At 41.7% G+C, this 15569-nt stretch overlaps 1 protein-coding gene across 1 annotated transcript; it reads right to left on the bottom strand.

Annotated features, from left to right (window-relative positions):
- Window positions 1-6993: 6993 nt before the first annotated feature.
- Window positions 6994-12455, bottom strand: trhra (thyrotropin-releasing hormone receptor a). Its single transcript, XM_041943044.1, has 2 exons — window positions 11649-12455; window positions 6994-7520 (listed from the first exon to the last, which is right to left on the bottom strand). The coding sequence occupies exons 1-2, from the start codon at window positions 12453-12455 to the stop codon at window positions 7080-7082; spliced, it is 1248 nt and encodes a 415-aa protein (XP_041798978.1). The 3' UTR covers window positions 6994-7079.
- Between the last annotated feature and the right edge of the window lie 3114 nt (window positions 12456-15569).

Raw genomic sequence — 15569 nt, 5'->3', positions numbered from 1 at the left:
CTGGTTGTTTGTTGATTTTGTAAACGCTAAACTTATTCAAGGTGAAAACAAATTCAAGCTTTCAAAGCTAAAATTTAATAATTATTATTTGATAATTGGTAATTACCAAAAGTGAAGGTACTGGTTTCCAGCTCATTAGGTTTCTAGCCAAGCTGTATACTGATGAATGGTGATTGTTCTCCCCCCCATGAATGGTAGCGCTCGCTAAGCTGTGATTGGCTTGTACTCGCTTTCTGGAAAAAAAACCTTTGGCTAATGACAGCATAGCAGACTTGGTGAAAAAAAAAGCACTTCTTTACACTGTCTGGTTAGCTGTGTCACTGCGTACCATTTTTCTAGTGTTACCTGCTTTATCGCATGACAAAACTGTTTCACAAACAAAAAAAAACGTACAAAATGTTCACTCTCAAGCAAGTTAATAATTGTTGCAATTTCCACCAACATTGTCTGCTACTATAACTCTTAAAACATATTTCAGCTGTAATGTCTGCTGTCTAAAGCACAGCTGCAGCATCTGGCCCTTTCTCTCCTGCTCTGCTTACAAACATGTCTGAACTGCCTGGTGACATTTAACCCATGAGGGGTGTGGATTTATGGGAAACAATGTTCATTAAAGGCCACTGAAAACATACTTAGTGAGCCGTATGATGGCTTGATGTTGCGAAGCTGGATTTTTGAACATTGAACACATTTCTGGGACACAGCCCAGACGTTCTGGTTTCCCTTTGGCTCTCTATCTGGTCCTCTGAAAAGCCCACTGTGTTAAAAGTCTGAAAGCAATTGATTATATTTATTTTTTTGAGACAGCAGCTTATATCAAAAGAGGAGCATTATCTCTCCTCATCAGCAATGAACTTTGAACAGGCTACTTCTCTGCAGAATGCTGATTTCCAAAATTCTGTTCGATCTATATTCAACTGAGTAGTACAAGATGTTGAATAAACGCTAAATGATAAACTTTGTTGTAATTATATTTAATTAATGACTACAGTTGCACAACAGTCTGTTGTCATATTTTGTACTTCATCAGTGCCACACATTTTCAATGGGAGTCAGGTGTGGACTGCAGACAGGTGAGTCTTGTACCTGAACTCTTTTACTAGGACCCTGAAAAAGACGTCGTCCAGGTGGCAGCATATGTTGCTCTAAACCTGTGTGTTGCATTAATGCCGACTTCACAGATCTACCCACGCATTGAGCACTGCGCAGGTCGGTGGTGAGATGATGAACAGCAACATGCTCAAAAACCTCATCAATCACAGAGTTATTTCCTTTATTTTTACACCTGCATACAGGGACTCGATAGCGTTTTCTTTGAGTTTGATTGCGTGCTGGTGCAGGGTGAAGCCAAGCATAAATGCCTTTACTCTACAAGGGACTGTTGTTGATTGTTTCTTGCAGAGCTTGCTGGCCTCAGCAACTACATTAAAACAGCAATTTCAAGGCAACATTTCCACCTTAATTGGCTCGGATTGTGTTGATGAAGGCCGCTGCAGGACCAAACAAATTAAAATTGACAGACTGTGTTTGAGGGAAATGTCAGATCCAAGCCTTCTCACCTCTCCTATGCACGCCATGATCGGATATGGATGACATACAGCTACATTTAACAGCTGTGTAATGGAAAAAAACAAGCTTGAAAAATGTTAGATTTAGTGTATAAATCTCAAGTGGAGGCTACAGTTTGTCTGTCAGTTTAGTCTGTATGCCGTATAAATAGTAAAACACTGATTTTCAGAGTGAAAACCAATTCAACTTGTATAATATCTTCTCAGTCCAAGACTAATTATATAGAGAATGGCTGAATAAATCACCAAGCATGGAAATTAACCGTAGAGAAGAGGCAAGAGTCATGATTCACTGTCGGAGTGAGTTGGAATCTGTAAATGTTCATCATCACAGCGATATTCTTGTCTCATGCAAATCTGTTTGCATTCTGCTGGTAGAAGCATCATTTCCCTTCTTGTACCTCTTTGTCAACATGAACATAAAGATGTACAGCACTTCAAACATAATAGGTTTGGAAGGCAGATGCAGGCGAATAAATAAGGTTCACAGAGCCAGGGCCATTTCGTTGGTGCAGCTGCCCACTGCTGAGGCTTTTATTCTGATGTGTCATCCTCTTAGCCACTTCAGCCCTGCTCAGTGTCTCATTTTCACCCAATTGGATCTCTAAGTCTTAGCAAAATCAGTCTGGCTCCTTCTGGCCAGTAAGTCTTTACTGGAACCACCACCCTAGACAGATTTGTCTCAATATGGCTTTATCCGATTTTGTGAAGTATAACACCTCTATTTAAGCGACTTTGAATGAAACACACAATAATCAGTGTCCGCATTTTGCACATAAGACTTTTCCCCACTGTGAAGTCTTGCTCAGCTGTTTCTCTAATGGATCGATCATGTTTCTGTGCAAAGCACAATGCAAAGATGTCTGACGGATCTTTGACTTAAAGGTCATACACAAGAGGTTGAATATGAATGTGTTCCTTGAAAAATGCTTTTCTAAATGGTAGCACCAGTTCCAATCAAATCACCCTCCCTCAACAACAAAGTGGAGATTTTAATCACCAACAGTCGATGAATATGGAAACAGAAAATAAGAGTAGGAAAGGTTGGAGTTTAATTCTGACCTTCTGGAGTATATTTCCTTTTATTCTGACGTGTGTGTGGTAGATAGGAGTCCTCTGCTCTGTCTCAAGACTGCACACTATTTTTGTCTCCTGAGATGGTCGCTGTGTCAGATCAGGTGATCATTCAGCAGCTGCCTTCACTGTTGCACCTGACAGCAGCAACAACATAACGGTTGCGTATAGTTTTATTAAAGAATGAGCTTGGAAGTGAACTTCATCATGACTCAGTGGTGAAGTTGGAGTAGTTGCCATAGCCTTAGCAGTAGGTGATAGCAAGTAGCAGTAGAAGGTCTTGCCTTGGTGTAACTGGGGCCTGGACACCTCTATATGATAACATTTTAATATTACAAAAAACAACTTCACTGGCGTCTTACTAAAGAAATCGTATTGCCATTGCATTTGAAAGAGCAATCTTTGAACATGCAAACTGAAAATCCAAAGCAACAAATGTAAAATTACTTTGTTCACCCTTTATAAATGACACTTTTGCAGTTAAACAGCCGTAGTCCAGGTGGAAAAACAGAATATAGTGTAGCCTGTGATTGTGTAAGAAATAGCACTTTCCTATCAACAGCAGATGTGCTAGTAAATATTGTGTGTTATTTGGGGTATTAAAAGGGTCTAGCCTAAAAATAAAGTGCGTGTGGCATAAAAATTTACGGCTTGAGTGCACACAGCTGATGAAATGTTCCAGCAATCACCAATTAATGTTCCTAGGACATTATCTCTCAGCACATTAAGCCCTTTCTAGCTCCATAACATTGCATGGGTAATTACTGTAATATATAGCCTAGTGTTAGCATTATTGCTTAACTGGATTGAGGGAGGTTTGATGACTCATATTTAGAGTGATATTACTGCAGTAACTGAACGTAAATTGTCCGTGGGTGTCATATTGTTTGTGTTAGGAGTACAGTTGGCCTCTAACACCTTCAGTGAGATGGATTTGTGTCAAAGCGGGCCACCACATGCTTCAAAGTGAAGCCATCACCCCTCTGATTGATGTCGCTGGTGTGGTCGTAGCTCACACTGAAGCGATCCTTGCCTGATTCATGGCGGTCTCGGATGAGACAGTTTCTTCAGAGGCTGCTGGTAATAGATCAGTAGAGATGGAGGTGCAGGGAACTGGTGAAAAAAAAGAGACAATCTCTCAAGACATCAAAATGTAGTAATAACGCACCATCCGCAAAGTGCTACAATTATTGTTTCTGTTTATTATAGACAAAGAACAATACAAAATACAAAACAATCCATCAAACAGCTAGAGCAGGAAAAAAGCTTCCTTGAGACAGAATTGTGCACTAAGTGTTGCCTCAGATGGTATCAGATTTTGTCATCTTCGTGTTCACGTCACAAAAGTTTGCGTTCATGCTGCAAACTGTGCACCGTGCAGAACAGAAAACACAACTGTTTGGTATTTTCCCCCATGACGGAACGCCTTTCAACTGAGCACAAAGGGAGAAATTAAAAAAAGTGCATGAATGAGAGGTACTTTATGCTACAAACTACAGAGTTCAAACCTTTTTTTATGTTTTTATTTCCTCACCTATTCCACTTTGGAGGATATTAGCTTCCACCGACTGGTTTGAAATGATAGAAAACACGCTGATTGAACAATATATCGAAACAAGCTATTATTTTACATATGCACTCGCTGACACACATTTGAAAACACCAATATTGAATTAATTTCACATAACACTGCACAATCGATTTCAAGCAACTTCACAGTATAGACAAAAAGGCCTGCTGTTGAAGGAGGTCCATTTCATTTAGTTCACTCAGTATTCCTTCCCTCTGAGTGCTCTTCAATTTCTACATATATGCACATCGCTCAAACAAACAGCGGAAAAAATGTTTCTTTTAATAGCAGGGTGAGCTATATACATACTGTGGACTGCACCAACTCAAGTATGGCACTTTGCCACGATCTATTTACACATTCCATGATTGCTCCTCGGGTTTTGCTGAGCAGATAAATCACAGAAAAGCGCTGTACTCTGCAATCTCAGCCAATATCAGTGAATTACTGCCGCGACAGTTATCTGACCCTTTGACAAAGAGCCTCTCTGTCTGCACATCAGGGTTACACGTTGCTCCCTTGTTATTATACACCTTCCACTGACCTTCACGGGCTCCTCACAGAGCCCATCTTCACAGTGACCAAAGCGAGATAAGGCTTTGGCGTGTCGGTCACTGTTGAGTCTAAACTCCCTGCAGAAATAATCGAAAGAATTTCAAATTGGCACAGGTTTAAGTGAGTGTCTGCAATGTTTGTCCTTTTCTTTACATGGATCTTTTCAAAAGGTCATGTAATTCAATATCTGTGCTTTCCCTCTAATAACAGATCACAATGTCACGGTGTTGTGCATTTGGATTCATTTGAATTACATGGTTTCTTGCGGGGAGGTATGTGAACAAAGAGGGAAGGCATTTGCTACAAGTAACACCTGGGCGCCGCTCAGATGGTATCCTCGGGCCAGACAACAGAAGATTTCCTTTTAATTAATTAGAAACTTAGATACACTTAGATGGTTTGAAAACGTACTATTAAACCAATTCCAACACAGAAATTAAGCTATTTCCAACTACTCATTTGTGTTGAGCAACATTCTTTACTACATTAGATATTATTCATTTAATCTAATTGTAATTACTCAACAGTTAAAGTCATAAGACAGCCCACTGGTGCCTTTAAAACAGCTTCAAACCTGCACACCCACAGGTTACATCTTCTGTTACATCTTCTGTATTTAACATACGTAGAAAAACAAGATCTTGTGGTTTGACAAGTCGTCAGCCTACAGTTTGGAGGTATATACTGACCATCAACAGCTAGATCGACGTTAACTCTAGTGACTGCATGAAGTCCCATTATCAAGTATGTAACGTTTCTTCTACTGGAGGCACTCCACCTCCTCCACCTCCTCCAGCGCCAGGACCAAGCTAGCACTTACCAGACCAGTCAAGCCTCCACCATGAGCCCATCTTCACCAGAAAAACAACCGGAAAGTTCATCTTTGCCAGCAGGTTATAACGACCCATATTTACAGTAACTGTTAGGCGGTGAACTCTGGTAGCTGTAGTAAATATGACGTGGGCAAGGGAAGAAGTCCGAGCAAGAGCAAGAAAGTTCGCATTTAGAGGGAATGGTTGGGTCAGTTAAAGACAGGACAGGACTTTGCCCAGGAGACTGCTGTTCATGTCCCTTGTGAAACCAAAAGTCAACGTCGACCCCGTAAGTTACATAACGTACTCCAGATGTGTAAAGTACATAACAGTAACATACTTATTTTAACCCGTGATATTTTCCTTAACCTAACCGAGTAGTTTTGGTGCGCAAACCTATGCAAAAAGTCCTTTATGGCAAAGGTCTGCCTTCGAAGATGTCGTCTTATTGGCTTGTCACTGGTGCTCTCCAACAGTGACATGTATCATACGGACAGACATTGGCAACTGACATATTCAGTTGTTGAGGTATGAGGATGTGTTGGGTAGCACAGATAGCGAGTCAACCCCCAAACTGTCAAAGTAATGGAGCCTTACTGAGATTAACAACTGCACTGTATTTACTGAATTTCAAATTGTAATCCCTTATACAACTTGTATCTGAGAAAAACAGTGGTTACCCAACGGTCTTTTAGAAACAGCAGGCACAGCGGGATTGTTTGAGTTAGATAAACACCCTGTCAGAGAAACACCCCTGCAACAAGCGGTAACTTTACTTTTTCAAATAATCCAAGATATAAGATCCACGGCTGTAAACATTTTCACACTTCACTGACAGGACTTGGTATGTTTTACTTCTTTTTGTATAATGCATTAATTTAAATAGATTTTCTGTCTGAAGTTTATACAATTCTTGGTCACTTTTCCAATTCTGCATCCAACTGGGAAATCTTGTGCTCAACAAAAACAGTGACCTCAATTATATCTTGACAAATATTGATACACTTACAGGAAGAACAAAATACACTGTGATGACATAGTTTCCCATATTACTTTGCCATATTAGGATGTGGATGGAAGCAGTTTGATTCAACCAAATCGATCATTTAACTGTAATGATAAACTTGAGTTGCTCTTGTGCACCTTTTCACTAACAGTTTAAGTTAACGTTTATTCAAAGGTGTCTCTGCGTTTAATCAGTAGGATTAGGCACATCACATCCTGTTTCTCACAAAAATTAGAGCTTTCTCTGCAGAGCTGAATAATCATTGCTGCAGTGACTGTAATGCTAAAAGGCCTGTTTGTAAGCTCATCTCACAGATTCCTATTTGGTTCTTGGCAAATGGTCTTGTGAAACAAAAGAAACATTCCAAGAAAAACACAGTGGAGAAATAAAATTGGAAGAGTGCGGGTACTTTGAATGGAAATGTCTCTAAAATGTCCCATGGGTCACTGAATCCAGCTGTCAGAATCCCTTTTAGGTGGAGAATTTGCTTTCAGTCAGACTTTGACATCACTCCCAGACAAGGAAGGCTCCTCAAAGGGCATCTTCTTGGCACTTGGCAGGATGCTGGTAGGTAAGTACTGATCTGCTGGCATGTTTAGCTCATCATCCATTTCCGTGAAGTGGTCGGGACTTTCCCCATTGGACGTCTCCTTGATGACGCTGTAGGTTAGCGCCACACTGTAAGAAGCCGGTTTCTCCATTCGCTGAGGGCCGCAGTGACACAACTTCTTGAAAGCAGCGCGGAACTTCTGGGACATGGCGTTGTAGATGATCGGGTTGATGGCGCTGTTTAGGTAGATACAGAGACGGCAGAAGAGCAGGAACCAGGTATCCAGGTAGGCCTTGTCCAGGAAGGAGTTGACCACCACTAAGGTCCGGTAGGGCATCCAGAGTAAGGCGAAGAGGATCACCACCACAGCCAGCATCTTTGTAACCTGATAAAATTCAATCATGTGTTAAAAAGAATGCTACAACAAAATAAGATCACAGAAAATTGACTTTTTAAGTTTTTCATGCACATGGAGACTACGCAGTAGGAACCACAGCACACGGCACATGGACTCGAGGCCCTTTTCACAGCAGACGGTTTGACTTAATAGGAAAAGCACAAGCGTAATTAAAAACATTAACAGTGGTTTTGTTCTGCTCAGTGTCCCAGTAACCATGACAATGTGACGATGATCCAGCATGCATGATACCAGCACCCTGAAACCGAAGCAGCTGAGGAATTTGTTTTTGTACTCTTTTCATGTCAAAATCTCTTCATACTTATAATCCTGGAGATTCTAATGCAACTGAATTTCGTTGCTGATATTTTAACCTCTTTGTTTACCAAACTACTCACTGAACATCTCCTACTGCTGTTGCTTCACATTCACAGGAAAGGCATACCCTATTTGGGAAGGGGCCATCCAGTTGTCACTGAGGTTACTGATGACAGCAATCGTTCATCAAACATGGCTGTGCATAGCAAGACAAAAGGTGTTTTTTGTAATTTGTTTTTAGGACATATTTTTTTTTTGTTTGGCAAATATACCAGCTGATGTTCTGTTGTATTTCTGACAATTTAGCTACTCAACGAGTGAATTTGGCAACCAAACTGCACAAGTAATGATTGCCAGGATTGAAATGTTAACAATTATCACTGAAGTGTATGTGATGGACACACAAGGGGCCGTCATGGCCAACAAAATAAAAACTGATGTTTGCTGAGCCCCTCACCATGGCCGTAGGTGAATCTTTTATTTTTTCTTAACCAGTTGATGATCTGTATACTGCGTCTCGTCTGTGGACGCAGCTGCAGCTTCACCTGAACACTTGTCTTGAGTCAATTAATGTTGATGAATTTGTGGTCATTTTATTCACGAGGACCTAGTCGGCGTGAAGTCAAGTGAGCTCTCTCTTTAAAGGGCACATCGTACAATCAGTGAACAGCAGAAAGGCAGTTACTCTCCTGTCTTCACAGTGGGGAAGCATTCAAGATCAACAAAGTGTTCAGTTCAGATCATATACAGTAGACCCACCAAACCAAGAAATCTACAAACAGAAAATGTATTCAAAAGTAGAATAAAAACTAAAAAAAAAAGACTCAACCTTTGGACTGTATGTGCCCCATTAAGAAGCTATTTAAAAGTGAAGCAAGCAAAGCGGTTATCCTGCACTGTTGTGCTAAGATGCTGTTTGAATCATTAAATTCATTAAAACACATCTTTTCTTATCAGCTGCTATATTGACACACTAAAGTGGCAGCAGGTTGTTATTAATGTGCAGTAAAAAGGGGAAAAGACGTCACATCTGGTACATTAACAGATAGTTACAAAAAGGTTTTCCTCCATCGAGACCTGCAAAGTGTTTGCCATCATTCACTATGCCAACAGTTGAGCTCACCATCTTGAATGTCCACGCTAAACCTACATGTTTCTCCACCCTAAAACAGAGCTCTTCCTACACATTCTCCAGATTGGATTCATCTTGTGTGTCTGCTCAGACAGGGTCCAGGAGCTTCCTGTTACTTCTGACTCTGTCTGTCATCATCAGCACAGGACTTCTGGACAGAAATGTTAATAACGTCAGCATTTATGAGCCACAATCAAATCACATCAAAATGCTGAATAGATGATAATAGAGGTTTAATCAGCTGAGACTGTCGCGCACACACAACAGTTTATTGTTTGCTGTACAAAAGGAACGACAAAAGGCCTTTTTCCCCGACTGATTAGACATTTCAGTGTAGACGAAGATGTTTACTAAAAGTTCTCCAAACAAGCTGTTTGAAACAGTGTTTCCACATTTGGTTGGCTCAGGGTGGATGCATGTAAACAAGCTAACACGCGAGGCTACAAGCGTGCTAGCACTCGCTCACAATAAACTGTGCTGCAGATGACTTAACTCTCCACAAAGTTATCCGTCATGAGGTTCCATACATAAAATTTTACATTCAACATTTAGGGTCTGCGACTGCCCAAATCCCACTAGCATCTGAGTTCTGCGGTCGCTTCCTGGAGTTCCCGGGAGGTTACGACAGCAGAGCTGCACCAAACAGGATCCCTGCCACGTTAACATTAGTCCATTTACCATGATGACCACGCAAAGATGACTGCGAGTGAACCCTGAACGGCAAACCAAAAATAAGAAATGCAAACCAAAATACAGGCAAGACAGTCCGGCCAGCATATTCTGTGCAATTTATGTCATGACAGATTTTGTCAGTGAGTAGATTTATCCAACTTTTAGAGTTTGTCGCCAACAATAGTGACACCATATGTGGGTGGAAATGTGACCTCAAACGAGCCAAGCTGTTCCTCAGAGAAACTTTGCTAATCTACTATAAGCAGCCTTATTGTAGATCTCATAAAACATTGATTGTTTATTCAGATGCTGTTGATTAATTTGCAGCGAGGAGGACTGACAACATCTGTATGCGCAATAAAACAAAGCCTGGCTTTGTTAATGAAATTCCCAACTGATAAACCTGATGTGAAACTTGCATGTAATTAAGTCTTATCCATATTTATGTTGTGTCGCCTCGGCTGCAGTCAGGTGAGTCTAACTGGATTGGACAGGGGCACTGCCAGTGGCATCACGGAGCGAAATACTTAACCGTGGAACCTCGTTACTCCTTGACCTTTAGGTGATTCGGGAAGGCTCACGGTAGATGGTATGAATTGTTCCATGTGTGGACGATGAGGAATGAATGCTGACCACCAGGGACACATGTGAGTGTGTTTTTGTGGGCGCACATACATCAGAGAGAAAACACACACAGCTACACAGATGGAGGAAAAGCGTATTTGAGTTGAGGTTAGCTGATTAGACTATACAATAGAGCATTCGCTCCCTCAGGGTACCACACCCCCAGTCATTCCAGGAAGACTTCTCCCAGTGATCTGATAAACAAACGTCTAGCTCGGCTCCCCACCTGAGTGTCTGGCCACAGTCTTGGGTAGTTTGTGTTTACTGTATGTGTGTCATTATTTTCTGTCTTATCATTTGTGTTGGTTGAACTCAGCCTAGTGTGAGAAGCTGTTTGTTCTATTTGTGTTTCAGAGTTTTAAAAAGGTGGATCAGCTCTATTCCACTGAAAAAAGTGGCAAACTGAGTTATGGATGTTTGCACCACACTTCACACCAGACTCAATGTGAAAGTGAATGAGTTCTGGCAGCACTTTGAAACTCTGTATATCAAACAGGAAGGACAAAGGGGAGCTAGTTTTTTTAAAGAAAAAAAAGTGTATATTTTTATCAATTATACATACACATATGTGCCAACAGTAAGTCTGAATGTTGTGTTTGGGCTCCTGGAGATCTCAGGTCCTTCAGCTGCTCAAAAAGCACACTTAACACTGTTTTATCACCTTGATTATTCATGAACTTTCATAATTTTATGAGAAGTGCTTCGGATTTTGAAGTGACTTGTTTCACATGTCCACTCCATAAAACTACATTACTTCTCAGAGACTCCAGCTGTGCTAAGTGCAGCAGATTTTCTTATGCTCTGTCTCTGCAAGCTTTGCTGGCTGTTTGTTTTAGGCTGTGTTTCCCTGCATATTAGGATTTCCGTTATTGTACTTAATCAAACCTCTCTGGCCCCAAACATTAACAACATGCCATTATCTGTAAATGGCGTATCAACAAAAAGAAAGAACATATTTGTTCTTCACTGACCCATGAAATTTCCTTAGATGATGTCATAACAATGCTTTATGCTCATCCCTGTTTTTCGCCACCTTATCTTCGAATGTGCAAACGCAGTCTCAGGCAAAGGAAGTGCTGTGGCTGTTGCTTGTGTACATATTGGGTTTAACAAGGTCAGAAGAAAAGAAAAACAAAGTATTTAAAGGGGGGGGGGAAAGGCTGACTTTGTAATTTTTATTATCATTATTATTACACATACAGCAGTTGGGTGTGTGGGGCCCCAAACAATGTGATGTGTTTTGTGAGATCAATACTTTTATTCAAACTGCTCAGTTATTTAATCATTAAGAATGACATCACTGAAACTCGCCTCTGACTCTGAGCCCACACTCAGATGCAAACCCACTCATTCCACAGAGAAAAGCTCACCTGTCTGCGGGAGGCAGCCGTGGTGCTGCTGGAGGAGCTGGTGCTGATCATCCGCCCTCCCTGACTCGTCTCCTTCTTCCACTTCTTGGTGCTGTCTTTGGGGTCCGAAGGCAGCGGGTTCAGGATAAGTATCCGGGCGATCAGCCCGTACAGAACCGTGGCCAGCATGAGGGGCAGCACGTAAAACACCGCGAAATCAGTGAAGTAAATGGGCAGGTAGTGACTCCTGGACACTTTGTAGGCGCAGCTGAGCAGCACCACGTTGTCATACACCAACTTCTTGGTGTCTGACAGAAAGAGCCACATGACGCAGTAAACTGAGGTGAGCGCCCACACCAGCATGATGATCTTCTTCGCCCTGGATAAAGTGCACAGGAATTGCGCTTTGATGGGGTGGCAGATGGCGATGTAGCGCTCCACCGTGAAGGCAGTGATGGAGCAGGAGGACGCGTTTATACCCAAGTACTGGAAATAAGTGATCCCCAAGCAGCCCGCGTAGCCGAACACCCACTGTCCGTACAGGGCGTCGGTGATGTTGGGCAGCCCGGCGGCTGTCAGCACCATCAGGTCAGCCGCGGCCAGACTCACCAGGTAACAGTTGGTGGGAGTCCGCATGTGTTTGGTGGTCAGGACCACCAGTATGATCATCACGTTGCCCACGATCCCCACCCCGCATATGAGGGACACCAAAAACACGCTGACCACTTTGTATTCAACTGAATAGTCAGTCCAAACGCCCAGGGTTTGATTGTCCTGCACCGCCGTGTCATTCTCCACAGTCACGTTATCCATGGTGAGGTTTGCCATTACAGGAGGAGGCAGTCGCTCTGTGCGCTTTTAACAAAATCGCACCTGGCATTCACCAAAAAAGAACAAACAAACAAACAAAATTCATTGCAATAAAGTGCTGGAACCTGGCCCCAAAAGTCCAACGACCACAAATGCTGCAAAAAGTTCATTTCACCCTCATATAATCCAGTCAAAAAGCCCTTTCTTGTCCATGAAATCCAATTTCGGGTATCGCAAAGCCATTAAATGAAACTCCGATATGTTTTCCATACAAGCACAACGAAAAAAAGTCGAGGCTCGGGTTGTTGGTTGAAGTTGCGAGAGAGGGGAGAGTGGAGGTGTTGCAGGCAGCTCCGCGCCCTGCTCCTGTCTCACTGCTCACACACTCAGGACTGAGCGCTCCCTGCGGAGCCTCGAACACTGATCACAGTGAAGTCACAGGCTCACACCAACTTCCCCCCCTCTCAGCGACTCTCACACTGCTTCACTGTGCTGGGTTACATGTTTGAAGGAATGTAAGCTGGGTTTTATTGGGGTACAAAATGAAGCACTATATATATTTTTTAAACATTTAACAACAACAATGTATGATAAATGCTTTATAAAACACCACAATATTGGTACAATAAAAGCATTTTGAATTACTCGTACATGCATCTGTTATGTGTTGAAAGCATTTGTCAACAATTATAACTGATAATATACATATACATATATACTCCTTAACACTTATGACTTGTTATTGAGCATTATAATGTTATGTATATATGATATATATATGGTATGAATATATACTGTCTCACAGTATATATTCTGTATCCGTTTGTTCCAAGTCTTCATTGAAGCTACTCTATGTGTTCACACTGAGTGACATAATTCACACTGGTGTTTTCTATGGCTGCACCGTTCTGTCAGCTGGAGGTTTTGTAGATAACTGCATCAACTTACACACTTTGCCAAAAGCCAGCCGGATATATTTGGCATCTTTTTTTCAAAATATAGTAATGTTTGGCTGCACAGCATCTGTTTATACTGACTGACCCTCAAGACAATCTCATAGTAAACTCACAAAGTGCCATATTTACAGCGATGATATGATATTGTCAGGTGATGCATATTTATAATTTACTACAAAATAAGGTACATGTTGGAGGGATGAAAAAAGCAGAGAGAAAATCAAGACTACACATAATAGTGATAAAATATGTGCTGAAAGCATTTCACAAAGAGCCACTGCAACCTCCACTGGTGTATGTATTCACCAATTATTTAAATACTTTGAAAGTACATTTTAAAGTGCTTATACTTCAGTTTTGCTGCTGTATACTTCTACTCCACTATAACTACTCCGATTTTTTACTACAGAGCATCTATTTGACAGCGTTAGCCACTACTTACCTTGCAGACATTTTACACACAAAACATACGATCTGTATATTAAACATTATGCATTGTTATGGATTAAACTACCCTGTGCTTTGCTTCACCTGCACCAGCTACACCCTTAAAATGCTGTTTAAACATGAAGTCAGTGATAACAAATTAAACAAAAGGACATATAATGACACATAAGTCACAGGGGGCATTTCCTGCACCTGAGCACTGCTACCTGTGATACGTTGCTGATAATGCTGTGCGCGCACACACACACACACACACACACACACACACACACATATATGGTGCATTATATACAATGTCCTACAGGAAAATTACTGTATTTATAAGGTGAAACATAAAAATGCCATCAAGGGTGTCCAGATCGGTGTCTATCACAGGAAATTGGGACTATAAGAAAAAAAAAAATAGACCCATAAAGCAGAAGACGATCATTCTAAACCTCTTTTCTGTCCTACAGGCAGACTGTGATCATATTATGGGACTATTTCAGTGATGGAAGGAGATACATATATCATAAAGAAAGACAAGGTCACTTTAATATCACTTTTTAGTGCAATATTGTCATGATGTGTCTTCTCATGTGGCGGCTCCAAAATGCTCACAGCATGGTTTGGACTCATGGGAGACCCGGCAGCAGCCGATTTGCACTGCACTCTGGGCCTGCAATTTAGCTACTGTAGTACAGGCTGCTGCTATTTAAATTACCTAACTTGCATGTGAGCCATGTGTGAAATGTACCAGGGAAATTGAATGCCTCTCTACCTCTTTTTGTGCCTATACTTTTCTCATGGCCTCAGTGTTTCTGTATGTCTCTCTACCCCTCTCTCTTCATGTTGTCTCTCTGCATCCTGATGACTCCTCACGCCTCATCAACAAGGAAAGCAAAGTAAGGTTCACACTGTTCAGTTAGATTACAGCATCGCTATGTAGAAACAGAGGGGTACCTTCTCAGGGGCTATCACAACACCCATGGGTGCAGTTGCAGCAACTGTCCTCCCTGGGGGCAAACACCTGTAACATCAGATAGAGGATCTGAGGGAGACATGCTTCTGACGGAGCTGCTTCTCAGTGGGAGAGAAACTCCTCTACTGTCTGCACTCATCTCCATCTGCAGGATTACCACTGTGGAATGACCAACTGAGACATGAAGGCCCATGATTTAACTGTTCGTGATTAGCATCCCCCCTTCCGGTCTTTCAGGGCCCGTAGCCAAAAAGATAAACAAACTGGCTGAGGTTTCAGGCAGTCACTCAACACCAGTCCAGATTAGTATGATTGTTATTCCCGGGGAAGCTGCATGGGCTCGACTGAAAGAGGGGAAGGCACAGGATGAAAATTACACAGATCTCAGCACAGTGGGTGCTGCATCTGTTTATATTACTGTCTATATAACCTTCCCAGGAGGCTTGTTTAGCAATGAGGGCTCAGCAGTCTGCAGGAAAACTGCCAGGAAGAAAGCACAGCTCTTACTTTAGGCTACTTTTTGAACTGTAGACAGATTATCCACAGACTTTTAATAACGTAAGATTACCTGACTGTTAATAGCAGTTTTTTTTTGGGAAGTCAGCAATGGATTATAGTGGTCTTAAGTGCTCATGAGTCTACTTCTCTTTTGTTAACCCCACGATCCTTCAAAAGATTTTATGTCAGCGTGCACATAATATACCATGTGGTATTAATTCAGTGTCACCCCTGTATCGATCCCCTCTGTGTCTATTACACCATCACTAT

Source organism: Chelmon rostratus, chromosome 8 (genome assembly GCF_017976325.1).
Source record: "Chelmon rostratus isolate fCheRos1 chromosome 8, fCheRos1.pri, whole genome shotgun sequence".
In the NCBI taxonomy this organism is placed as follows: domain Eukaryota; kingdom Metazoa; phylum Chordata; class Actinopteri; order Chaetodontiformes; family Chaetodontidae; genus Chelmon; species Chelmon rostratus.
The sequence above is the reverse complement of the archived record's forward strand: the minus strand, read 5'-3'. Positions and strand labels throughout refer to the sequence as shown.

What these genes read in the sequence shown, in the direction of transcription:
- trhra (XM_041943044.1), bottom strand. Translation starts at nt 12,455, where the DNA reads ATGGCAAACCTCACCATGGATAACGTGACTGTGGAGAATGACACGGCG. An exon ending in CGGCTGCCTCCCGCAGACAG is followed by an intron (nt 7,521 to 11,648) that starts GTGAGCTTTTCT and finishes GAATTTTATCAG; the next exon opens with GTTACAAAGATGCTGGCTGT.